The sequence below is a fragment of the Pristiophorus japonicus genome, chromosome 8 (genome assembly GCF_044704955.1).
Source record: "Pristiophorus japonicus isolate sPriJap1 chromosome 8, sPriJap1.hap1, whole genome shotgun sequence".
Taxonomy (NCBI): domain Eukaryota; kingdom Metazoa; phylum Chordata; class Chondrichthyes; family Pristiophoridae; genus Pristiophorus; species Pristiophorus japonicus.
In genome coordinates, this window is record NC_091984.1 from 3,929,941 (window position 1) to 3,956,408 (window position 26,468).

General features: G+C 45.9%; 1 protein-coding gene across 1 annotated transcript in view; it reads right to left on the bottom strand.

The window, feature by feature from the left end:
• Nucleotides 1-7,540: 7,540 nt before the first annotated feature.
• LOC139268000 (LIM/homeobox protein Lhx8) overlaps nucleotides 7,541-26,468 on the bottom strand; it is a 51,303-nt gene continuing 32,375 nt past the window's right edge. Inside the window, exon 8 of the mRNA XM_070885961.1 lies at nucleotides 7,541-7,617. Coding sequence (XP_070742062.1) covers nucleotides 7,541-7,617 — 77 coding nt within the window. The remainder of the gene's footprint in view (nucleotides 7,618-26,468) is intronic.

Here is a 26,468-nt window from a genome sequence, read left to right on the forward strand (position 1 = left end):
TCATCTGCAAACTTCTTAACCATACCCCCAACATTCAAGTCTAAATAACTGATATATACCACAAAAAGGAAGGGACCCAGTACTGAACCCCACATCAATATCGTTAGCATTGTGACACATCTCACTGGGTGTTTGGAAAAACCGGGCATTATAAAGCCTTAATTTTTGTATGCAATACAATAATTTCTTGCTTACCTAATATTTCCACTTCCTATTTCCACCTCCGTAACATTGCCGGTCTCCGGCCCTTGCCTCAGCTCAACTGCTGCTGAAACCCTCATCCATGCCTTTGTTAGCTCCACACTTCACTATTCCAATGCACTCCTGACCAACTTCCCATGTTCTACCCCATGAAAACTTCAGGTCATCCAAAACTCAACTGCCCCATGTCCTAACTCGCACAAAGCCCCACTCACCCATCACCCCCTGTGCTCGCTGACCTACACTGGTTCCCGGTTATGCAAAGCCTCGATATCAAAATTCCCTTCCGTGTTTTCAAATCCCTCCATGGTCTCGCCCCTCCCTATCTCTGTAATCGCCTCCAGCCTCACAACCCCCCCCCCCCCCCCCCCCCGAGATGTCTGCGCTCCTCTAATTCTGCCCTCCTGAGCATCCCTGATTATAATCGCTCCACCATCGGTGGCCGTGCCTTCTGTTGCCTGGGTTCTAAGCTCTGGACCTCCCTGCCTAAACCTCCCTGCCTCTCTACCTCTCTCTCCTCCTTTAAGATGGTCCTTAAAACCTACCTCTTTGACCAAGCTTTTGGTCATCTTCCCTAATAATGTGGCTTGGTGTCAAATTTTGCTTTAAAATACACCTGCATAGCACCTAGGGCCACTTTACTACGTTAAAGGTGTAGTATAAATACAAGTTGTTGGTGTTGATTCTAAAAATCGTCTTCCCAAACTCCAGAGGAGCATCCAAACATAGCAACGTGGTGATAACAGGTATGGGTTTTAAAACGTTTTTTGTAAAGCATTCTGGGATGTAATAATATAGTTTTTGTAAAGAGCTTTAACCTATTAGACATTAAATAAAGCCACGAATGAGGTTTATAAACAAAATGTCAATCTGTAATGGTTTATGTTTGAACAAATAGCAACTCATTATTTTTCTCTCCGACCGTGCAGCACTCCCTCAGTACTGCCCCTCCGACAGTGCAGCACTCCCTCAGTACTGCCCCTCCGACAGTGCAGCACTCCCTCAATACTGCCCCTCCAACAGTGCAGCGCTCCCTCAATACTGCCCCTCCGACAGTACTTCCCCTCCGACAGGACAGCGCTCCCTCAGTACTGCCCCTCCGACAGTGCAGCACTCCCTCAGTAATGTCCCTCCGACAGTGCAGCACTCCCTCAGTCCTGCCCCTCCGACAGTGCAGCACTCCCTCAGTACTGCCCCTCCGACAGTGCAGCGCTCCCTCTCAGTACTGCACCTCCGACAGTGCAGCGCTCCCTCAATACTGCCCCTCCGACAGTGCAGCGCTCCCTCAGTACTTCCCCTCCGACAGGGCAGCGCTCCCTCAGTACTGCCCCTCCGACAGTGCAGCACTCCCTCAGTACTGCCCCTCCGACAGTGCAGCACTCCCTCAGTACTGCCCCTCCGACAGTGCAGCACTCCCTCGGTCCTGCCCCTCCGACAGTGCAGCACACCCTCTGTACTGGCACCAGGAGTGTAAGCCTTGAATTTGCGTTCAAGTCTGTGGAATGGTAATTGAACCCATGACCTTCTTAATGCCTGAAGGCAATGGCAAATAAATGCTGCCTTCCCAGTGTCGCCTGAATTCATCAGCGATTTATAGATGTTTAAACATAACTTCCAGGCTTTAATACGAGGAGAATTTATGGCCATTCAGCGATAGCCTTTTGACTTTATCTGAAATCAAATTTGCAATTTATATTGCACCTTATTACATCAAGGTGTTTAATACACTGGATTACCTTTGGAGCGTAGTGAGTTATGCCGGTAAATGCAGCAGACAGGCAATGTGTCAGTGAAATGCATGACCAATGTTGAACAGGTTCCTGCGCAACTAGACACTGTTGCTGAAATCATCGTTCATGACCTTCTTCGTGCATGGGAACCAGCACACAAAGCCTCAGTTTAAGACCTCTTCCAAACAGGCAAAGTTACAGCCTGCAGGTTGTGATCAGGAACATTAAATTGGAAATGTTAGTAACACATAATCAAATGTACGCAGTGGTGATGAGGGCCAATAAGCACCGGGTCCTGTTGATTGGAGCTTGCAATTGGTGCGAGGCGCAATCTTCAGTCAGACTATTAGAGACATGGTTGCAAGATGACCAAGGCTGGGAACTGAATATTCAGGGGTATTTGACAATTCGCAAGGATAGACAGAAAGGAAAAGGAGGTGGGGTAGCTCTGTTAATAAAGGATGGGATCAGTGCAGTAGTGAGAGAAATGATACTGGCTCAGAAGATCAAGATGTAGAATCAGTTTGGGTAGGGATAAGGAATAATAAGGGGCAGAAGTCTCTGGTGGGCATAGACTATAGGGTCCCTAACAGTAGCTACACTGTTGGACTGAGTATAAATCAAGAAATAATGGAGGTTTGTAAAAAAAAACCAGCAAGAATCATATGCGATTTTAATCTTATTGTTTGGACAAAGAGTTCATAGAGTGTCTCCGGGATGGTTTCCTTGAACACTACCAGGGAGCAGGCTATCTTAGCTCTGGTCCTGTGTAATGAGACAGGATTAATAAATGATCTCCTAGTAAAAGATCTTGTAGGAAACGATGGTTGAATTTCAAATTCAGTTGGAGGGTGAGAAAGTTGGATCTCAAACCAGTGTCTTGAGCTTAAATAAAGACTACAAAAGGTATGAGGGCAGAGTTGGCTAAAGTGGACTGGGAAAATAGATTAAAGAATGGGACAGTTGATGAGCAGTGGCAGACTGTTGAGATATTTCATAACTCGCAACAAAAATATATCCCAATGAGAAGGAAAGGCTGTAAGAGAAGGGATAACCATCCGTGGCTAACTAAGGAAATAAGGGATGGTATCAAATTGAAAACAAGGGCATACGATATGACCACGATTATTGGGCGGCCAGAGGATTGGGAAACTTTTAAAAGCCAGCAAAGAACAACTAAAAAAAATAATGAGAGGGTAGATAGATTATGAAAGTAAACTAGCACAAAATATAAAAACAGATAGTAAGAGTTTCTACAGGTAAAAAGGAAGAGTGGCTAAAGTAATTGTTGGTCCCCTGGAAAATGAGACTGGGGAATTAATAATGGGGAACAGGGAAATGGCAGAGACGTTGAGCAAATATTTTGTATTGGTCGTCACGGTAGAAGACACTAAAAACATCCCAATAGTGGATAATCAAAGTGCTATAGGAAAGGAGGAACTTAATACAATCACTATCACTAAATAAATAGAACTCGGTAAAATAATGGGACTAAAGGTGGACAAGTCCCCTGGACCTGATGGCTTGCATCCTAGGATCTTACAAGTGACTGCAGAGATAGTGGATGCATTAGTTGTAATCTACCAAAATTCCCTGGATTCTGGGGAGGTCCCAGTGGATTGGAAAATGTAATGCCCCGATTTAAAAAAGGAAGCAGACAGAAAGCAGGAAACTATAGACCAGTTAGCCTAACCTCTGTCATTGGGAAAATGCTGGAGTCCATTATTAAGGAAGCAGTAGCAGGCCATTTGGAAAAGCATGATTCAATCAAGCAGAGTCAGAAACATAGAAAATAGGTGCAGGAGCAGGCTATTTGGCCTTTCGAGCCTGCACCAACATTCAATATGATCATGGCTGATCATTCCCTCAGTACCTCTTTCCTGCTTTCTCTCCATACCCCTTGATCCCTTTAGCCGTAAGGGCCATATCTAACTCCCTCTTGAATATATCTAACGACTTGGCATCAACAACTCTGTGGTAGAGAATTCCACAGGTTAACAACTCTGAGTGAAGAAGTTTCTCCTCATCGCAGTCCTAAATGGCTTACCTCTTATCCTTAGACTGTGACCCCTGGTTCTGGACTTCCCCAACATCGGGAACATTCTTCCTGCATCTAACCTGTCCAATTCTGTCAGAATTTTACATGTTTCTGTGAGATTCCCCTCTCATCCTTCTAAACTCCAGTGAATATAAGCCTAGTCGATCCAGTGTCTCCTCCTATGCCAGTCTTGCCATCCCAGGAATCAGTCTGGTGAACTCCCCTGCTTTTCTTTGACTACGCTCCAAAAGTACTTCATTCGTTGTAAAGCGCTTCGAGACATTCGGTGGTCGTGAAAGTCGGATGTCCACCCAAGCGGGCAGACGGGGCCTCGGTTTAACATCTCATCTGAAAGACGGCACCTCCGACAGTGCAGCACTCCCTCAGAACTGCCCCTCCAATAGTGCAGCACTCACTCAATACTGCCCCTCCGACAGTGCAGCACTCCCTCAGTACTGCCCCTCCGACAGTGCAGCATTCCCTCAGTAGTGCCCCTCCGACAGTGCAGCATTCCCTCAGTAGTGCCCCTCCGACAGTGCAGCATTCCCTCAGTAGTGCCCCTCCGACAGTGCAGCATTCCCTCAGTAGTGCCCCTCCGACAGTGCAGCATTCCCTCAGTAGTGCACTGGAGTGTCAGCCTAGATTTTCTTTTCGACGGTTTACTCATCCGTGCCCTTGGTACTTTGACACTCTACTGAACGGCCTCCCATCTTCCAGCCCATGCAAACTGGAGCTCATCCCAAACTCTGCTGCTCGCATCCTCACTTGTACCAGGTCCCATTCAACCATCACTCCCGGACTTGCATTCGTTCCCTGTCCGACAAAACACCCAGGGATAGAAAATTCACATCGTTTGCAGCTCACGGGGAGCAAACGATTCCTTGCCCAGGGCGCGGGGCTGCGGGGAATTGCGAGAGAGTGAGTGGAGGGGCAAACCAGCAACGCCCCGCTCCCGTCAGTAGCACCTTGGGCCGTTGAAGTCATCGCTGCGCGCAGCGACCAGTTTCCGCGGAAACTCCGTTGCGCCCCACGGACGATATTTGCTCCAGCCTCGCGTCCCACCCACAGGACTAAAATTAAAGGCGAGGTGCGTCGATGATTTCACAATGCTGCATAGCCTGGCCCCTTGCCCTCCCGCAGAGAGCCTTAACCGAAGGGGAGGGCCCCCCGAACTCCCACCAGCACTACACGGCGCTCTGGCTAGCACTGTTAATTTGAGGCCCAATATTGCCCTCCACTTCTACCGGGGGGCGGGGGGGGGGGGGTGTGTGTGATAACTCCGTGTTGGGTGCAGGATGTTGATTCTCATAGAAACATAAAATTCTGACGGGACTGGACAGGTTAGATGCAGGAAGAATGTTCCCGATGTTGAGGAAGTCCAGAACCAGGGGTCACAGTCTAAGGATAAGGGGTAGGCCATTTAGGACCGAAATGAGGAGAAACTTCTTCACCCAGAGAGTTGTTAACCTGTGGAATTCTCTACCACAGAGAGTTGTTGATGCCAGTTCATTGGATATATTCAAGAGGGAGGTAGATGTGGCCCTTACGGCTAAAGGGATCAAGGGGCATGGAGAGAAAGCAGGAAAGAGGTACTGAGGGAATGATCAGCCATGATCTTATTGAATGGTGGTGCAGGCTTGAAGGGGCGAATGGCCTACTCCTGCACCTATTTTCTATGTTTGGATTGTCGCCCCCCCCCCCCCCCCCCCCCAAAACAGGGCGATACCAAATTTTGGCCCCCTAGATTGTTATAATTCTCATCCTCGTTTTCAAATCCCTGCACGGTCTCACCCCCTGCCTATACCGAACCTCTTGCAACCCTCCGAGATTTCGGTGCTCCTGCAATTCTGTCCTCCAGCACATCACAACTTTATTTGCTCCACCAGCGGCAACCCTGCTTGGAGCTGTCTCGGATCCAAACTTTGGCATTCTCTCCCTATCTGCCTCTTTCCCCACTGCCCCCCTTAAAACCTGCTTCTTGGACCAAAGCGTCACGTCCAAATATCTTCTGCAGTGGCTGTAAAGGGCTTGGAGACATCCCGAGGTCAAGACAGGCGCAAATCTTTTTATTTCTGTGGAAATGGAGTGTCAAGCCCCTGAAATTGTGCTGTAGCTTACGCAGACTCACTTTCCTTTCCATTCTCCAGCCATCCTGAGGTTGTGAAAGGCGCTTTATGAATACAAGTTTGTCTTTCTCTCAAGTCACACAAGACATCTTGCTTGGTCCATGGTCTCTGCCCTCTTCCTAACTCCCCTCTTTCCCAATCTTTGCTGCAACTCGACCAGTCTAGGTCCATCATTTCAGGTAGAATGCGAGATATTCAGATTGATGAACCGACCACTTAATTGTGACTAATGCAATCAGACTGCAGTAAAATTGAAAGCATTACCTTTTCCATTCAATAGTTCATGGTGTTTAAAACCAGAATGGGAATTGCCAAATGGGGAAATGATGACAATTTTATGCTATCCTTTACCTCTTTAAAGAAAAGCTTACAAAAAAAAATAGCATAGATTTTGGCAAATGACAACGATACAAAAAACAGCAAAGGGTTACAAAAGAGATAGGCAGATAGTAGGAGCTACAAGAAGGAGTGAGTATGAAAATAAAACCAATAGGGAATTCAGAAGAAACTTCTTCACCCAGAGAGTGGAACTTGTAGTTTAGGCAAATAGATGAACTTAGTGGGAAAGCTGGATAAACAGGAGGGAGAAAGGAAGAGAGATGTGTTGATGGGGTGAGTTGAAGAAGGGTGGGAGGAGGCTCATGTGGAGCATAAACACCAGCTGCTGTGCTGCAGAAATCACAGAACAGTTACAGCACGGAAGGAGGCCATTCGACCCATTGAGCCCGTGCCAGCTCTCTGCAAGAGCACGTCAACTAGTCCCTCTCCAGTTCTAATTCATGGCATTTTGATGCAGAATATGCTACAATTGTCTAACCAGCCAGCAAACACAAGCGAGCCATAGAAATTAGAAATTTATTTTTCTAGTTTGGTTTGTCCGAAGAGTCATGTCATTGCACATGCTGCTTTATGAATTTTTTTTTATATAAAGTGTAGCGCATTGCACATAACAGCCATTCCAACCAGGGGGCATTCAGGATACAAGCAGAATCTGTACTATGCAAGTCATCTCTTTGATAAACATTGAGCCATAAGCTTCAGTAGCAAACATTTATTTTCTTTATAGTCCAAAATCCAACATTGGTGCAACAGAAACGATGGAACGGAGAAAGAACAGGACTTCTTACACCAGTAATCAAGTTAACTGTATAAAACACAGATCGGGTTTGCAAACACTCTATAACAATAACTTACCAATATAAACTAGCATAACATTTACACTACAGTCAAGATTGTAAACATTTGGCACATTTGTAGCCAAAAGAAGAATTTTTCGATCAAAGTGCTCCAACTAGACGCCAATAAATAGGAGAACTCAGGGCGGGGAAAGTTTATCATCTGCAGCACTCTTTAGCAAGTGGGCTGAAATGCAGTAGATTGATGCATTTTGCATTCCTCTTCTAACCTGAATATTCAACAAAATGAAAATCGCTGCCAGAGGGAAATCAAGCGTGGCCCATGGGAAGTTGCGTCATGGCACGAGATGGAAGCGGCTGGAGTCCCAGCGATGTCGGTGAATGAGCTTAATAGGATCAATAAAAATAAAGATTAGCTCCGATATTTTTCATAGACTACCTTTTTTTTTTAAAAAAAAAAACACACATTTACAAGCTGCGAAACTAGAGATAAATTGACAATGTATTTATTTATTGGATGTGGATGTCGCTGGCAAGGCCAGCGTTTATTGCCCATCCCCAATTGCCCCACAAGGTGGTGAGCCGCCTTCTTGAACCGCTGCAGTCCGTGTGGTGAAGGTGCTCCCACAGTGCTGATAGGGAGGGAGCTCCAGGATTGTGACCCAGCGACGAGGAAGGAACGGCCGATATATTTGCAAGTCAGGATGGTGAGTGACTTTGGGGGCGATGGTGTCCCTATGCACCCGCTGCCCTAGACCTTCTAGGTGGGAGGAGGTCACGGGTTTGCAGGAGGTGCGGTCAAAGAAGCAATCTGCTACTAATTTCTAATTGCCAGCGGCTCAGTATGTAGCGCTTTCTCTGTGTCAGAAGGTCGTGGCATCAAGTCCCATTCCAGAGTCAAGGCACAAAATCTAGGCTAACACTGCCAGTGCAGCACAGAGGACTGTGGCACTGTTGGGAGGAGTCATCTTTCAGATGAGACGTTACACGGAGAAGCCCACCACCATCTGCCAGTTCAGGCTCCATAGCACCAAACCAGTGTCCTGGCCAATAACTATCTCTCAACCAACATCACTAAACAGATTATCTGGTAATTATCACATGGCTGTTTGAGAAAGCTTGCTGTGTGCAAGTTTGGCTGCTGAATTTCCTACATTATAACAGTGACTACACTTCAATAGTACTTCATTTGCTTTTGGACATCCTGAGGTCATGAATGGCACTATATAAATGCAAATCTTTCTTCAAGTGACAACTTTATTAGAACGGGAGTAGGCCATTCAATAAGATTGTGGCTGGGTGCATGTAGTTCTGAGATGCAAGAGCTAGACAGGCTCAGAATATAGTCAATGCAGATCCTTTGCCTGAAGAGCATGTTAATGACAGGACTTCCACTAGGCCCAGGATCGAGAAGACACTGAAATGTTTGGAATTCTGGATCTGATGTCAGAATGTTACCCTTTGGCTGATCTTCGACCTCAACTCCACTTGCCTGCACTATCCCCATATCTCTATTCCCTTAGTACCCAAAAATCTATCGATCTCGGTCTTGAATTTACCCCAGAGGACTGTGGAGGCTCAGTCGTTCGGTAGAGAATTCCAAAGATTCATAACTCTGAACAAAATTTCTCCTCATCTCAGTCCTAAATGGCTGATATCTTATTTGGAGACTGTTCGAGACTCCCCAGCCATGGCTCAGTATCTACCCCTTCAAGCCACTTTAGAATTTTAGAAGAATGTTCGTGATATGATATCCCTCATTCTTCTAAAACTCTAGGGAATATAGACCTAGTCTACTCAATCCCCTCATCCCAGGAACCAACCTACTGAACCTGTGTTGTACTCCCTCCAAGGCAAGTATGTCCTTCCTTAACTGCACGCTACTCCAGCTGTGGTCTCACACTTTGTATAAATGCACCGAGACTTCTTTACTCTTGTAGTCCCGTCCCTTTAATAATTGTAATATAGGCCAACATACCATTCGCTTGCTATACCTGCATGTTAACTGATTTCTGATCAACACCCACTGAATACCAATATTTCCCACTCACCATTTAAAAAAAAATTGTTTTTCTATTTATCCTACCAAAGTGAAGAATCACATTACACCCCATCTGCCATGCTCTTGCCCACTCACCTAACTGATCTATATCTTTGCCGGCTTTGTGTCCTTCCCATTGCTTACTTTCCACCTAGCTTTGTAGTCAGCAAACTTGGATATAGACTGAAAAGCTGCAGCCCAAGCACTGATCCTTGCCGTACTCCACTAGTTAGTCTGCCAACCCAAAATGACCCATTTTATCCCTACTCTGTTATCTGTCCATTAACCAATCCATGCCAATATATTACCCCCAATCCCATGAGCCTTAATCGTGTGTAATACCCTCATGTGGCACTTCATCGAAAGCCTTTTGAAAATCCAAATATACTACATCCACTGGTTCCCCTCATCTACCCTGCTCGTTACACCCTCAAAACTCTTTGTCAAACACCATTTTCCTTTCATAAATCAGTATTGACTCTGCCCAATCATATTTGTGCCCTGTTACAACATCCACATCCCGATTAATAGATTCGAGCATCGTCTCAACTACTGGTCAGGCTAACTGGTCGATAGTTCCGTTATCTCTCTCCCTCCTTTCTTAAAGGATCATCATCATAGGCCCCTCGAACGAGGAAGACTTGCTTCCACGAGTGCAGATGTTTCAATGAAGAACCGGTGTTCCAGTCCTGAACTCCAATTGAGGGCGTGGAAGATGCCTGCGCATGTATTTAAAAAAAAATAAATAAACGTGTGGTGACCGTTGCACACCAGCCACCACACGGTCTTGACAGAGCTAGGCCGTTATCCAGTGGCAAGGGTTAACCAGGATGACTGGAGACCTGCTCTGCTGCACGGACCCAGTGCGCGCACACATATCGCAGTGTGGGCTGGGCCCGTGCTGCCCCTGGGCCCTCAGCCTCTTCTGGGACCCTCATTCGCCACAATCCCTCATCACTCCTCCGCCCCGATCACTCATCGCAAGTCCGCCATGACTTTCCCGCTCCTCCGCTGTACCAGGGCTCCGCTGATGCTCCTGCAAACGGCGACCTGGGTCCTGATGACCTCACCCAGTCGCCCACCTCAAAGCCGTCACACACTTGTGTCAGCTCGCGCTGGAATCTTCACAAAAAGCTGGAGCATGCCACCGAGATTTCTTGGGGAGGGGGTGGAGGGCAGAGCTCTCCCCTGGTCCCATGAGAGGGGGTGGGCAGAGCTCATTAGGAGTCACAAAAAGAAAAAAAATCTTCACAATTCACATAGGTTATGAAACATTTTCTTTATAAATGCATTCTCTCCTCCTCTAGGCCCTTATTCTTTTGATAAACCAAATTGCCAGAATTATTCTCGTTTTGTAAGAGATGAAACCACATTATCGGCAGTACCATACCCATTCAAGAATGTTGAGGCATATCCAAAATAAGCCAACTCTAATGGACTAATTAACTCATCATTTCCAGTTACAATGGAGTAACCTTGAGGGGCTGAAACACACTCCAATCTTCCAACAATCATAATCTGGGGCTGGTGTCATAGTTGACCCAGAGAGCAGCTTTGGACCACGCATCAGTACCATCACCAAGATCGCCTCTTTCCACCTCCATAATATCCCCCCCAGCCTCGCTCGTTCTACCCTCCATAAACTGGAGGTTACCCAAAACTCTGCTGCCCGTATAGTAACTCGCACCAAGTCCCATTCACCCATCACCCCGGTGCTCGCTGACCTACATTGGCTTCTGGTTAAGTTTAAAAAGATTCTCATCTTTGTTTTCAAATCACCTCCATGTCCTCACCCCCTCCCTCCAATTTCCTCCAGCCCTACAACTCTGCCCTCGAGCATCCCATCACTTCAGCATTGGCAGCCATGCCTGCAGCTGCCTGGGTCCCAAGCGCTAGAATACTCTCCCTTTAAGATGCTCATTAAACCCTACTTTATCACCTACCTGTCCTACCTTCTTACGTGGCAGTGTCAAATTTTTCTTTGGCAATGCTCCTGTGAAGCGCATTGCGATGTTTTACTACATTAAAAAAGGAGCTATATACAAATGCAAATCATTAAATTTATAGTGGAATATAGCAACTCAGTGAGAAAACAAGAGTTTGGTAAGTGGGAGAGTTTGGTGAAATGGGGGCGGGAGGTGTTGCTTTGCCTAACTTTTTCCGCAAAGTGACGGTGTTCCTGAGCGGGAGCAGACCATGGCCTGAGAGTGGGGATAAAGGCCACAGCATATGGCCAGGGTGATCTCCTGGACTGGTGTCAATCGCCTGGTTGGGTCAGAGAGGAATTTCCCAGATTTTTTTTTTTCCCCAATTGGCCTGGGTTTTTCATCTGTTTTTTTTTGCCTCTTCCAGGAGATTGCATGGCTCCAGGTGAGGAGAACTCGCAGGTTAGGCAAGAAAGCCCACAATCACCAAGTTTCTTTTTTAAATTAATATATAGCATATAACTAAATACTAAAAACTAACCTTTGTTCAATTTAATAAACTATTTTAGGGTAAATATTTGATTAACGCTCAACTAATTAATGAAAATGGGAAAACAGGAGATGTGTTGCTGCTGCAATATGTGGGAGCTTCTGGACATTTTGGTCCAGGGCGACTACATCTGCAGTAAGTGTCTGCGGCTTGATGGACTTCGGCTCAGAGTTGAGGAGCTGGAGTCCAAGCTGCAGACATTGCGAGATATCGGGGAGGGAGAAAGTTACCTGGACCTTTTGCTCCAGGAGGCAGCCACACCCTCTAGATTAAATACTTTAGAATTGACACGTGGTCAGGGAAAGGAGGATGTGACTGCGAGTGAAGCAGGTAAGGGGATTCAGGAGGTAGTATTACAGGAGCCTCAGTCCCTGCACTTGTCCAATAGATTTGAGGTTCTTGCAACCCTTGTGGACAAGTGTGCAGACTGGGGGATGGACGAGCAGACTGACCAAGACACTGTGGTACAGAAAGCCATTCAAGTGGGAACAGTAAAGAGCCAGCTGGTTGTAGTAGGGGACAGTATAGTTAGGGGGATAGATAGGGTTCACTGCAGCAGAGAACATGCGTCAGAAAGGCTGTGTTGCCTACCCGGTGCCAGGGTAAAGGACATCTCCTCCGGGCTGGAGAACAACTTGGAGTGGGAGGGGAGGATCCAGTTGTCGTGGTACATGTAGGTACCAATGACATAGGTAGGACTAAGAGGTTCTGCAGAGAGAGTTTGAACAGCTAGGGACTAAATTAAAAATCAGAACCACAAAAAGGTTGGCATAGGGTAAATGGAATCAGGGAGATGAATGTGTGGCTCAGAGGTTGGTGTTGGAGAAGTGGGTTTCGATTCATGGGGCGCTGGCACCAATACTCAGGAAAGAGCTGTTCCTTGGGGACGGACAACGCTGGGACCAGAGTTCTAGCGAACCTATTAACTAGGGAGGTAGACAAGGCACTAAATAATTGGGGGGGGGGGGGGGGGGGTGGCGGGAAGAGGACGACAGTCACAGTGGAGAGCAATCTAGAATGCTAAAAAGAGAAAAGAAAAGGAAGCAATGCAGGAAAGTGATTGTGGTAAGGATAACCAGATTATGTCAGGAAGGGACAGAGGCATACAAACAAAAGTGCACGAACAAATAGGGTCCAGGTAAGAAAAAAAATAGCGATAAGACAAATAGGGCTAAAGTACAAAATAATGTTAAGATGTCTAATGTTAGAGACAGATTTAAGAGCATTGTATCTGAATGCATGCAGCATCTGAAATAAGGTAGACAAATTAACAGCGCAAATAGATGTAAATGGATATGATATTGTTGCAATTAGAGACATGGTTGCAGGGTAACCAGGGTTGGGAACTGAATATCCAAGGATATTCGATATTTAGGAAGGACAGGCAAAAAGGAAGAGGAGGTGGTGTGGTGTCATTAGTAAAAGATGAAATTAGAGCAATGGAGAGAAAGGATCTTGGCTCAGAAAATCAAGATGTAGAATTAGTCTGGGGGGAGCTAAGGAGCACCAAGGGGCAGAAAACATTGGAGAGAGTTGTCTGTAGGCCTCCAAACAGTAGTGGTAGTGTAGGGGATGGCATCAAACAGGAAATTAGAGATGCATATAGCAAGGGTCATCATCATAGGCGGTCCCTTGAAACGAGGATGACTTGCTTCCACGCCAAAAAAAGGATGAGTTCAAAAGATGTTTCAATGAAGGACCCGAACTACATCCTGAAGGGTGGAAGATGCCTGTGCGTGGATGTTTTTTTTAATGTGTGGTGGCCGTTGCACACCAGCCACCACACGGGCTTGACAGAGCTAGGTCTTGGTCCAATGGCAAGGATTACCCAAGACAACTGGAGACCAGCTCTGCTGCTCGGACCTAGTGCGCACACATACTCGCAGTGTGGGTTGGCCAATGCTGCCCCTGGACCCCGATCACATCTCTCTACAGTCTCTTGCTTCTCATGCTCCCAAGAACATAACAAGAAATAGGAACAGGAATAGGCCATATGGCCCCTCGAGCCGGCTCCGCCATTCAATATCATGGCTGATCCGATCACAGACTCAGCTCCACTTCCCCGCCCACTCCCCATAACCCCTTATCGTTTAAGAAACTGTCTTAAATTTATTCAATGTCCCAGCTTCCATAGCTCTGAGGCAGCAAATTCCACAGATTTACAACCCTCAAGAAATTTCTCATCTCTGTTTTAAATGGGCAGCCCCTTATTCTAAGACCATGCCCCCTAATTCTAGTCTCCCCCATCAGTGGAAACATCCTCTCTGCATCCACCTTGTCAAGCCCCCCTCAATCTTATATGTTTCAATAAGATCACCTCTCATTCTTCTGAATTCCATTGAGTAGAGGCCCAACCTACTCAACCTTTCCTCATAAGTGAACCCCCCCCAATCCCTGGAATCAACCTAGTGAACCTTCTCTGAACTGCCTACAAAGCAAGTATATCCTTTCGTAAATATGGAAATCAAAACTGCACGCAGTATTCAAAGTGTGGCCTCACCATTACTTTATATAGCTGTAGCAAGACTTCCCTGCTTTTATACTCCATCCCCTTCTTGATCACTTGCTATACCTGCATACTATCTTTTTGCGTTTCATGCACAAGTACCCCCAGGTCCCGCTGTACTGCAGCACTTGGCAATCTTTTTCCATTTAAATAATAACTTGATCTTCGATTTTTTCTGCCAAAGTGCAGGACCTCACACTTTCCAACATTGTACACCATCTGCCAAATCTTTGCCCACTCACTTAGCCTGCATGTCCTTTTACAGATTTTGTGTTCTCCTCACAAATTGCTTTTCCTCCTATCTTTGTATTGTTAGCAAACTTGGCTATTTTACACTCCTGCTGTATCTGCCCACATAGCAAGGGTACTACAGTAATCGTTGGTGACTTTAATCTACATAGACTGGCCAAACCAAATTAATAATACTGTGGAAGATAAATTCCTGGAGTGTGTACAAGATGGTTTTATAGACCAGTATGTTGAGGAGCCTACTAGGGAACAGGCTACTGTGTCATGAGAAGGGGTTAATTAAAATTCTTGTTGTGCAGGGTCCTTTTGAGAAGAGTGACCATAACATGATTGAATTCTTTAAGATGGAATAAAGTCGTCCAATCCGAAACTAGGGTCCTAAACCTAAACAAAGGAAACTACGAAGGTATGAGGAATGAATTGGCTATGATAGATTGGGAAGATTCATTAAAAGGCATGATGGTGGATAGGCAATGGCTAACATTTAAAAGGAACGAATGCATGAATTGTAACAGTTATACATTCCTTTCTGGCATAAAAACACAAAAAGGAAAAGTGGCCCAACCATGGCTAACAAAAGAAATTTAGTATTAGATCCAAAGAGGAGTTATACAAAGTTTCCAGAAAAAGTAGCAAGCCTGAGGATTGGGAGCAGTTTAGAATTCAGCAAAAAAGGTCCAAGGGATTGATTAACAGGGGAAAAAGAGTGTATGAGAGTAAACTTGCAAGGAACATAAAAAACAACTGCAAAAGTTTCTATAAGTACATAAAAAGAAAAAAAGATTAGTGAAGACAAATGTAGGTCCTTTACAGACAGAAACGGGAGAGTTTTTAAATGGAGAACAAAGAAATGGCAGAATTAAATACTTTGGTTCAGTCTTCATGGAAGAGGACACAAATAAAGTCCCAGAAATGCTAGGGAACCAAAGGTCTAGCGAGCAAGAGGAATTAAAGGAAATAATTAGTAAGAAAAGAGTGCTGAAGAAACTAATGGGACTGAAGGCCAATAAATTCCCAGGGCCTGATGATCTGCATCCCAGAGTACTAAAAGAGGCAGCCATGGAAATAGTGGATGCATTGGTTGCCATCTTCCAAAATTCTATAGATTATGGAACAGTTCCTGCAGATTGGAGGGTGGCAAATGTAACCCCACTATTTAAAAAAGGAGGGAGAGAGAAAACAGGGAACTACAGACCGGTTAGCCTGACTTCAGTAGTAGGGAAAATGCTAGAGTCTATTATAAAGGATGTGATAACGTCACACCGAGATATCAACGTGATTAAACAAAGTCAACATGAATTTATGAAAGGAAAATCATGTTTGACAAACTTACTGGAGTTTTTTTTGAGGATGCAACTGATTGAATAGATGAGAGAACCAGTGGATGTAGTGTATTGGATTTTCGGAAGGCCTTTGATAAAATCCCACAAGAGGTTAGTGTGCAAAATTAAAGCACATAGGGTTGGGAGTAATGTATTGGCATGGATTGAAAATTGGTTAACTGACAGGAAGCAAAGGAATAGACCGTCTTTTTCGGGGTGGAGGGCAGTGACTAGTGGGGTACCACAGGGATCAGTGCTTGGGCCATATATATTATATGCACATAATATATATATATTTCCAAGTTTGCTGACGACACAAAACTAGGTGGGATTGTGAGTTGTGAGAAGGATGCAAAGACGCTGCAAGGCGATTTAGATAGGTTGAGTGAGTGGGTAAACACATGGCAGATGCAGTATAGCGTGGATAAATGTGAAGTTATCCACTTTGGTAGGAAAAACATAAGGACAACGTATTATTTAAATGGTGATAGCTTGGGAAATGTCGATGTACAGAGGGACCTGGGCGTACATCAGTCATTGAAAGCAAACATGCAGGTGCAGCAAGCAGTTAGGAAGGCAAATGGTATGTTGGCCTTCATTGCAAGAGGATTTGAGTACAGGAGCAAGGGTGTCTTACTACAGTTATATAGGGCCTTGGTGAGACCGCACCTGGAGTATTGTGCGCCGTTTTGGTCTCCTTACCCAAGGAAGGATATACTTGCCATAGAGGGAGTGCGCAAAGGTTAATCAGATGGATTCCTGGGATGGCAGGCCTGTCGTACAAGGAGAGATTGAGTCAACTAGGCCTGTATTCACGAGTTTAGATGAATGAGAGGGGATCTCATTGATGTATAAAATTCTGAAGGGGTTGGACAGACTGGATGGGGGGAGGATGCTTCCCCTGGCTGGGAAGTCTAGAACAAGGGGTCACAGTCTCAGGATATGGGGTAAGAAATTTAGGACCGAGATGAGGAGACATTTTTTTCACTCAGAGGGTGGTGAACCTGTGGAATTCTCTACCACAGACAGCTGTGGAGGCCAAGTCACTGAATATGTTTGAGCTGGATAGATTTCTAGAAACAAAAGGCATCAAGGGGTAGGGGAAAAAGCAGGAATATGGTGTTGAGATAGAGGATCAGCCATGATCATTGAATGGCGGTGCTGACTCGAAGGGCCAAAGGGCCTACTACTGCTTCCATTTGCTATGTTTCTAAGATCTTTGTGAGGAGAGTCGTCACAAAGTATAAACTCACAAAAAGGAGTTAAGTCATACCTTCCGGTCTATAATGGATCCGTCTCTCTCATTTAAAACAAATACCCTAGCCACCTTGCCCACTAACTAAAAAAAGACACCCCATATCTTGCAACATTGGGCAAAATGGAGATAGTGTGAGGGAGGCAAACAGAACTTGGGTCTTAGTCAATTACTCCTCACCAGACTGTTGTACGATCCAATTCCATTGTCTCACAACACCTCTCCCACATTCATGCTGAAAAGACACTGCTGCCAGAAGCATTGATGGTCCGCAATAGCACCAATGTGCAGATCTCCACACCCTGATACACCAAACAGCGATTTGTTACATGGTGGATCCCTGCTCCCTCGGCCCCAAGACAATAGTTGCTACAGTTGTACAGGGCCTTGGTGAGGCCACACCTGGAGTATTGTGTACAGTTTTGGTCTCCTAACTTGAGGAAGGACATTCTTGCTATTGAGGGAGTGCAGCGAAGGTTCACCAGACTGATTCCCAGGATGACGGGACTGACATATCAAGAAAGACTGGATCAAGTGGGCTTGTATTCACTGGAGTTCAGAAGAATGAGGGGGATCTCAGAAACGTTTAAAATTCTGAAGGGTTTAGACAGGTTAGATGCAGGAAGAATGTTCCCAATGTTGGGGAAGTCCAGAAACAGGGGTCACAGTCTAAGGATAAGGGGTAAGCCATTTAGGACTGAGATGAGGAGAAACTTCTTCACCCAGAGAGTGGTGAATCTGTGGAATTCTCTACCACAGAAAGTTGTTGAGGCCAATTCACTAAATATATTTAAAAAGGAGTTAGATGTAGTCCTTACTACTAGGGGGATCAAGGGGTATGGCGAGAAAGCAGGAATGGGGTACTGAAGTTGCATGTTCAGCCATGAACTCATTGAATGGCGGTGCAGGCTCGAAGGGCCAAATGGCCTACTCCTGCACCTATTTTCTATGTTTCTATGATAGGGAGATGTGAAGAGGCAGACGTGGGATGGGCTTAACTCATCACTGAACACAGTTTAGACATCCACTGCTTCCACCACACCGTGGCTGCAATGTGTACCAATCAACAACTCACCACAGCTTCTTCGGCAGCACCTCCCAAACCAGTGATCACCGACACCTAAATCAAAAGGCTAATGGAATGCTGGCCTTTATAGTTAGAGGACTAAAGTGTGTGTTATGCCGCAGCTGTACAAAGCCCTGGTTAGACCACACTTGGAGGACTGCAAGCAGTTCTAGGCACCACACCCGAGGGGATATATTGGCCTGGGAGGGAGTGCATAGGCTTACCAGAGTGATACCCGGACTCCAAGGATTAAGTTACAAGGTGAGATTACACAAATTAGGGTTGCATTCCCATTGAAATTTTCAAGATATTAAGGGAGAGCCAAGAGCGAAGAGCTCTGCTGGTTGGGGATTCTAGAACTAGGGGACATAGTCTAAAAATCAGAGCCAGACCTTTCAGGAGTGAAGATGGCAAACATTTCTACACACGGGTGGTAGAAGTTTGGAACACTCTCCCGCAGGTTGGTGCGGTCGTGGATCTGGCCTGGAGACGTCAAAGGTTGAACAGCTTCCCACTAGTTCTGTAGTTTAGTTCCACTCCAGCGGGGAGCTGGTCAACTGAGGTGGAGCATGGCAGCAAGGAAGATTAAGAGGGTTGGGGCGATGACGCAGCCCCTGCTCAACCCCAGTCCGGCCGTGGATTGAGTTGATTATCGATCCGTTGGCAAGGATCACGGCCTGCACGTCGTCGTGGAGCAAGCAGAGGATGGCAACGTACTTTTGGGGACATCCGAAACAGAGGAGGATGCTCCATAGACCCTCGCGGTTGACAGTGTCAAAGGCCTTTGTAAGGTCGTTGAGCTACAGTATGTAGACGACGCCTGCGCAGAGACTGAACTCCAGGATATAGGTCGACGTATTTACTGAGGCGCATGAAAGCATGGGCCTTATGCTAAACATCAGTAAGGCAAAAGGTCCTCCACCAGCCTGTCCTAGCTGCACAACACTGCCTCCCCACCCCCAGACATCAGGATCCACGGCACGGCCCGGCCCTGGACATGGACCACCTCCCTGATCACACGAGTCTCCTAGCAACAAGAGCAGGCATCGACGACGAGATCCAACACCGCCTCCAGTGTAGCCTTTGGCCGCCTGAGGAAAAGTGTGTTTGAAGACCAGGCCCTCAAAACTGTCACCAAGCGCATGGTCTACAGGGCTGTAGTGATACCCGCCCTCCTGTATGGCTGAGACATGGACCATGTACAGTAGACATCTCAAGTCGCTGGAGAAATACCACTAACGATGTCTCCACAAGATCCTACAAATCCCCTGGGAGGACAGACGCACCAACATTAGTATCCTCGTCCAGGCGAACAACCCCAGCATTGAAGCACTGACCACACTTGATCAGCTCCACTGGGTGGGCCACATAGTTCGCATGCCAGACACGAGATTCCCAAAGCAAGCGCGCTACTCGGAACTCCTTCGCGGCAAACGAGCCAAAGGTGGGCAGAGGAAACATTACAGGGACACCCTCAAAGCCTCCCTGATAAAGTGTGATATCCCCACTGACACCTGGGTGTCCCTGGCCAAAGATCACCCCAAGTGGAGGAAATGCATCTGGGAGGGTGCTGAGCTCAGAGAGTATTGTCGCCGAGAGCATGCAGAAACCAAGCGCAGGCAGAAAAAGCATGCGGCAACCCAGTCCCACCCTCCCCTTCCCTTCAACGACTATCTGTCCCACCTGTGACAGACTGTGGTTCTTGTATTGGATTGTACAGCCACCTAAGAACTCATGCTAAGTGTGGAAGCAAATCTTCCTGGATTCTGAGGGACTGCCTAGGACGACTCTCCTGCAAATGGTGATTGATAGCTTTGTTTTAACCAAACGGTATTAAGGGATATGGGCCAAAGGCTGGTACGTGGAGTTAGGCCACAGATCAGCCATGATCGCATTGAATGGCGGAACAGGCTCGAGGGGCTGACTGGCCCCTATGACAAGGGCAGCAGGTGCATGGGGCCAATCACCACCCACAAGTTCCCCACCATCCTTACCTGGACGTATATCGACCATTCCTTCATCACTGGGTCAAACTCCTGGAATTCCCTTCACCACATGGGCATAGCTAGCAAGGCCAGCATTTATTGGTGGAGGTGAGCTCTCGTGAACTGCTGGTAGCAATTTTGGTACAATTCGGTGGTTTGCTGGGCCGGAGGAGAGTTTAAAAAAGTCAACCGCATTAATGTGGGCCTGGAGTCTCAGGCCCAGATGAACAAATTTCCTTCGCTAATGGCCATTGGTGATCCAACCATTTCATGAAAAGCATTTTATTTCCTGATTTCTTATTAAAACCCAAATTCTTAAACTGCTGTGGCAAGATTTGTATTCACCTTCTGTGGATTATTGGTACTATAACATGACCATTACCGCACCATACTTGATGACTTGCAAGCATTGAAAGCTGGACAAATAAAAACTCTGCTAAACCATTTCTCACAAATATTCTGGGGTCAAGATGATTTGTAGAGATATTTGAAAGGAAAAGAACGTGAATTTATATAGCACCTCAGGACACGATCTCAGGACGTCCCAAAGCACATTACAGCCAATGAAGTACTTTTTTGAAGTGTGGTCACTGTTGTAATGTAGGACACAGTGGCCAATTTGCATACAGCAAGCTCCCACAAACATGACAATGACCAGATAATCTGTTTTAATGATGTTGGTTAACAATTTTCATTGGCCCAGGACATCAGGGAGAATTCGCCTGCTGCTCTTCAAATTAGTGGCGCTTCCTCAGTACTGCCCCTCTCCCTCTATACCGTCCCTGACAGCGCAGCACTCCCTCTATATCATCCCTCTGACAGCAGAGTGCTCCCTCTATACCAGTTATGTATTTAACCCTTTGTAACTTGCATTACACCTGACCACGAGGGTCACCTGTTGGAGTCCCAAGGGATCCCAGCATCCCTTGGGAGCACAGTATATAAGCAGGCCATCCATGAGGTACCTGCTCGCTGGAACCTCAAGGAGCTAAGGTCACACTTGCTCATTGTACACAGTACTCAGTGGCGCCATTTATTATGAGTGCAACAATTGGTGACGAAGTAACGAACAATCGTGCAAAAATGCAAAGAACAATCGGCATCCTGGAGAAGTTCTCAGAAGGGGACGATTGGGAGATCTTCGTGGAGAGACTCGACCAATACTGTGTGGCCAACGAGCTGGAAGGGGACGAGAACGCTACCAAACGAAGGGCGAGCCTCCGAACTCTCTGTGGGGCAACAACCTATGGCCTCGAAGAATCTTCTGACCCCGGAAAAACCTGAGAAATCCTAAGAAGAATTGTGTACGCTGGTCCGGGAGCACCTAAATCCTAAGGAAAGTGTTTTGATGGCGAGATATCGGTTCGACACGCGACAACGATTGGAGGGCCAGGAAGTGGTGAGCTACGTCACCGAACTAAGGCGCCTCGCAGGACATTGCGAGTTTGAGGGATTCCTAGAACAAATGCTCAGACTTTTTTGTACTGGGCATCAGACAGACAATCCTTCGCAAACTGTTGACTGTAGAAACTCGGAATCTGAGTAAAGCCATAAGGATAGCCCAGGCATTTATGTGCACCAGCGACAACACCAAGCAGATTTCACAGAACAGAGAAGTTTCAGCCAATACTGTGCATAAAGTAATGTCGGTTTTGAGCAGAAATGTACAGGGCAAAATGTACATGCCGGCTGCTGTTGCTCAACCTCAAATGACAGAGTCCGCCATCGTCTGTTAATGCAAGGCAGTTAACACCCTATTGGCGCTGCAGAGGTGATCATTGGCCCCATCAATGCCACTTTAAGCACTGTGCGTGCAATGGTTGCAGAACAATGGGACACCTCCAACGAATGTGCAGGCGAGCTGCAAACCACCACGTTGCAGAGGAAGATCGATCTACAGTGGATCAGACAGAGTTGGAAACTTATATGGAGGATGCAGAAGTGTACGGGGTACACAAATTCATGAAGAAATGCCCACCAATAATGTTGAAAGTTGAACTGAACGGTATTCCAGTATCTATGGAGCTGGACACAGGGCAAGTCAGTCCACAATGAGTAAAAACATCGAAACATAAATAGGTGCAGGAGTAGGCCATTTGGTCCTTCGAGCCTGCACCACCATTCAATATCATGGCTGATCATTCACCTCAGTACCCATTTCCTGCTTTCTCTCCATAACCATTGATCCCTTTAGCCGTAAGGGCCATATCCAACTCCCTAGTGAACATATCTAACGAACTGGCATCAACAACTCTGCAGAAGAGAATTCCAGAGGTTAATAACTGAGTGAAGTTTCTCATCTCAATCCTAAATGGCTTACCCCTTATCCTTAGACTGTGACCCCTGGTTCTGGACTCCAACATCAGGAATATTCTTCCTGCATCTAACCTGTCCAATCCCGTCAGAATTTTATATATTTCTATGAGATCCCCTCATATTCTTCTCAACTCCAGTGAATACAGGCCCAGTCAATCCAGTCTCTCCTCATAGGTCAGTCCTGCCATCCCGGGAATCAGTCTGGTGAACCTTCATTGCACTCGCTCAATAGCAAGAACGTTCTTCCTCAGGTTAGGAAACCAAAACTATACACAATATTCCAGGTGAGGCCTCATCAAGGCCCTGTACAACTGCAGCAAGACCTCCCTGCTCCAATACTCAAATCCCCTAGCTATGAAGGCCAACATGCCATTTGCCTTCTTCATTGCCTGCTGTACCTGCATGCCAACCTTCAATGACTGATGTACCATGACACCCAGGTTCCATTACATCTCCCCTTTTCCTAATCTGCTGCCATTCTGATAATATTCTGTCACCAAAGTGGATAACCTCACATTTATCCACATTAAACTGCATCTGCCATGCATTTGCCCACTCACCTAACCTGTCCAAGTTACCCTGCAGCCTCTTGGCATCCTCCTCACAGCTCACACTGCCACCCAGCTTAGTGTCATCTGCAAACTTGGATATTACACTCAATTCCTTCATCTAAATCATTGATGCATATTGTAAATAGCTGGGATCTCAGCACGGAGCCCTGCGGCACTCCACTAGTCACTGCCTGCCATTCTGAAAAGGACCAGTTTAACCCAACTCTCTGCTTCCTGTCTGCCGACCAGTTTTCTATCCACGTCAATACATTACCCTCAATACCATGTGCTTTAATTTTGCACACCAATCTCTTGTGGGACCTTGTCAAAAGCCTTTTGAAAGTCCAAATACACCACATCCACTGGTTCTCCCTTGTCCAATCTACTAGTTACATCCTCAAAAGATTCTAGAAGATTTGTCAAGCATGATTTCCCTTTCATAAATCCATGCTGACTTGGACCGATCCAGTCACTGCTTTCCAAATGCACTGCTATTTCATCTTTAATAATTGATTCCAACATTTTCCCCACTACTGATGTCAAGCTAACCGGTCTATAATTACCCGTTTTCTCTCCCCCTTTTTTTTTTTTTTAAATAAAGGGGTGTTACATTAGCTACCCTCCAGTCCACAGGAACTGATCCAGAGTCGATACTGTTGGAAAATGACCACCAATGCATCCACTATTTCTAGGGCCACTTCCTTCAGTACTCTTGGATGCAGACTCAGGCCCTACAACATACATAGATGACCTGGAAGAGGGGACAGAGTGTAGTGTAACAAAATTTTCAGATGACAAAGATTAGTGGGAAAGCAGGTTGTGTAGAGGACAGAGACGCTGCAAAGAGATTTAGATAGGTTAAGCGAATGGGCTAAGGTTTGGCAGATGGAATACAATGTCGGAAAATGTGAGGTCATCCAACTGGAGGGAAAAATAAAAACAGTAAAAGGGAATATTATTTGAATGGGGAGAAATTACAACATACTGCAGTGCAGAGGGACCTGGGGGTCCTTGTGCATGAATCCCAAAAAGTTAGTTAGTTTGCAGGTGCAGCAGGTAATCAGGAAGCGAATGGAATGTTGGCCTTCATTGCGAGAGGGATGGAGTACAAAAGCAGGGAGGTCCTGCTGCAACTGTACAGGGTATTGGTGAGGCCGCACCTGGAGTACTGTGTGCAGTTTTGGTCACCTTACTTAAGGAAGGATACTAGCTTTGGAGGGGGTACAGAGACGATTCACTAGGTTGATTCCGGAGATGAGGGGGTTACCTTATGATGATAGATTGAGTAGACTGGGTCTTTACTCATTGGAGTTCAGAAAGATGAGGGGTGATCTTATAGAAACATTTAAAATAATGAAAGGGATAGACAAGATAGAGACAGAGGTTGTTTCCACTGGTCGGGGAGACTAGAACTAGGGGGCACAGCCTCAAAATACATGGGGGCCAATTTAAAACCGAGTTGAGAAGGAATTTCTTCTCAGAGGGTTGTGAATCTGTGGAATTCTCTGCCCAAGGAAGCAGTTGAGGCTAGCTCATTGAATGTATTCAAATCACAGATAGATAGATTTTTAACCAATAAGGGAATTAAGGGTTATGGGGAGCGGAAGGGTAAGTGGAGCTGAGTCCACGGCCAGATCAGCCATGATCTTGTTGAATGGTGGAGCAGGCTCGAGGGGCTAGATGGTCTACTCCTGTTCTTATGTCTCTTCAATTTCATCAATTTCCCCAATACAATTTCCTGACGAATAAAGATTTCCTTCAGTTCCTCCTCCTCACTAGACCCTCAGTCCTAGTATTTCCAGAACGTTATTTGTGTCTTCCTTGGTGAAGACAGAACCAAAGTATTTGTTCAACTGGTCTGCCATTTCTTTGTTCCCCATTATAAATTCACCTGATTCTGACTGCAAAGGACCTACATTTATCTGCACTAATCTTTTTCTCTGCAAAAGCTTCTATAAATATGTGAAATCAGTTATGATGTTCCCAGCAAGCTTCCTCATTATATTTTCCCCCTCCGAATTAAACCCTTTGTCCTCCTCTGCTGAATTCTAAATTTCTCCCAGTCCTCAGGTTTGCTGCTTTTTCTGGCCAATTTATATGCCTCTTCCTTGGATTTAACACTATCCCCAATTTCCCTTGTTAGCCACGGTTGAGCCATCTTGTGTTTTATTTTTACTCCAGACAGGGATGTACAATTGTTGAAGTTCATCCATGTGATCTTAATATTTGCCATTGCCTATCCACCATCAAACCTTTAAGTATCATTTGTCAGTCTATTCTAACCAATTCCCATCTCATACCATCGAAGTTATCTGTCCTTAAGTTCAGGACCCTAGTCTCTGAATTAACTGTCACTCTCCATCTTAAAATAAAGAATCCTACCATATTATGGTCACTCTTCCCCAAGGGACCTCACATAAGATTGCTAATTAGTCCTTTCTCATTACACATCACCCAGTCTAGGATGGCCAGCCCTCTAGTTAGTTCCTCAACATATTGGTCTAGAAAACCATCCCTAATACACTCCAGGAAATCTTCCTCCACTGTACTGCTACCAGTTTGGTTAGCCCAATCAATGTGTAGATTAAAGTCACCCATGATAACTGCTGTACCTTTATTGCATGCTGTTTCTTGTTTGATGCTTTCCCCAATCTCACTACTACTGTTTGGTGATCTGTACACAAATTCCAATAGCGTTTTCTGCCCTTTGGTATTCTGCAGCTGTAACATACAGATTCCACATCATCCAAGCTAATGTCCTTCCTTACTATTGTGTTAATTTCCCCTAACCAGCAACACTACCCCCTCCTCCCTTTCCTCGGTCTATCCTTCCTGAATGTTGAATACCACTGGCTGTTGAGTTCCCAGCCTTGGTCACCCTGGAGCCATGTCTCCATAATGCTAATTATATTCGTTAATAGCTGTCTGCACAGTTAATTCATCCACCTTACTTCGAATACTCCTCGCATTGAGGCAGAGAGCCTTCAGGCTTGTCTTAATACACTTTGTCTCTAGACTTTTGCTGTAATGTGGCCCTTTTTGATTTTTGCCTTGGGTTTCTCTGCCCTCCACTTGTACTTTTCTTCTATCTTTTGCTTCTGCCCCCATTTTACTTCCCTCTGTCTCCCTACATAGGTTCCCATCCCCCTGCCATATTAGTTTAACCCCTCCCCAACAGCACTAGCAAACACTCCTGACATTGGGAGGTGGGACCAGTACAAACCGGACGGTCTGCAGGACCGGAACCAATGTCTCAGGAATTTGAATCCCTCCCTCCTGCACCACTCCTCAAGCCATGTAATCATCTTAGCTATCCTGCAATCCCTACTCTGACTCACGTGGCACTGGTAGCAATCCTGAGATTACTACCTTTACTAATTTGAGTTAGTAACAGATTACTAACTTGAGGTCCTGCTTTTTAAATTTAACTCCTAGTTCCCTAAATTCAGCTTGTAGAACCTCATCCCATTT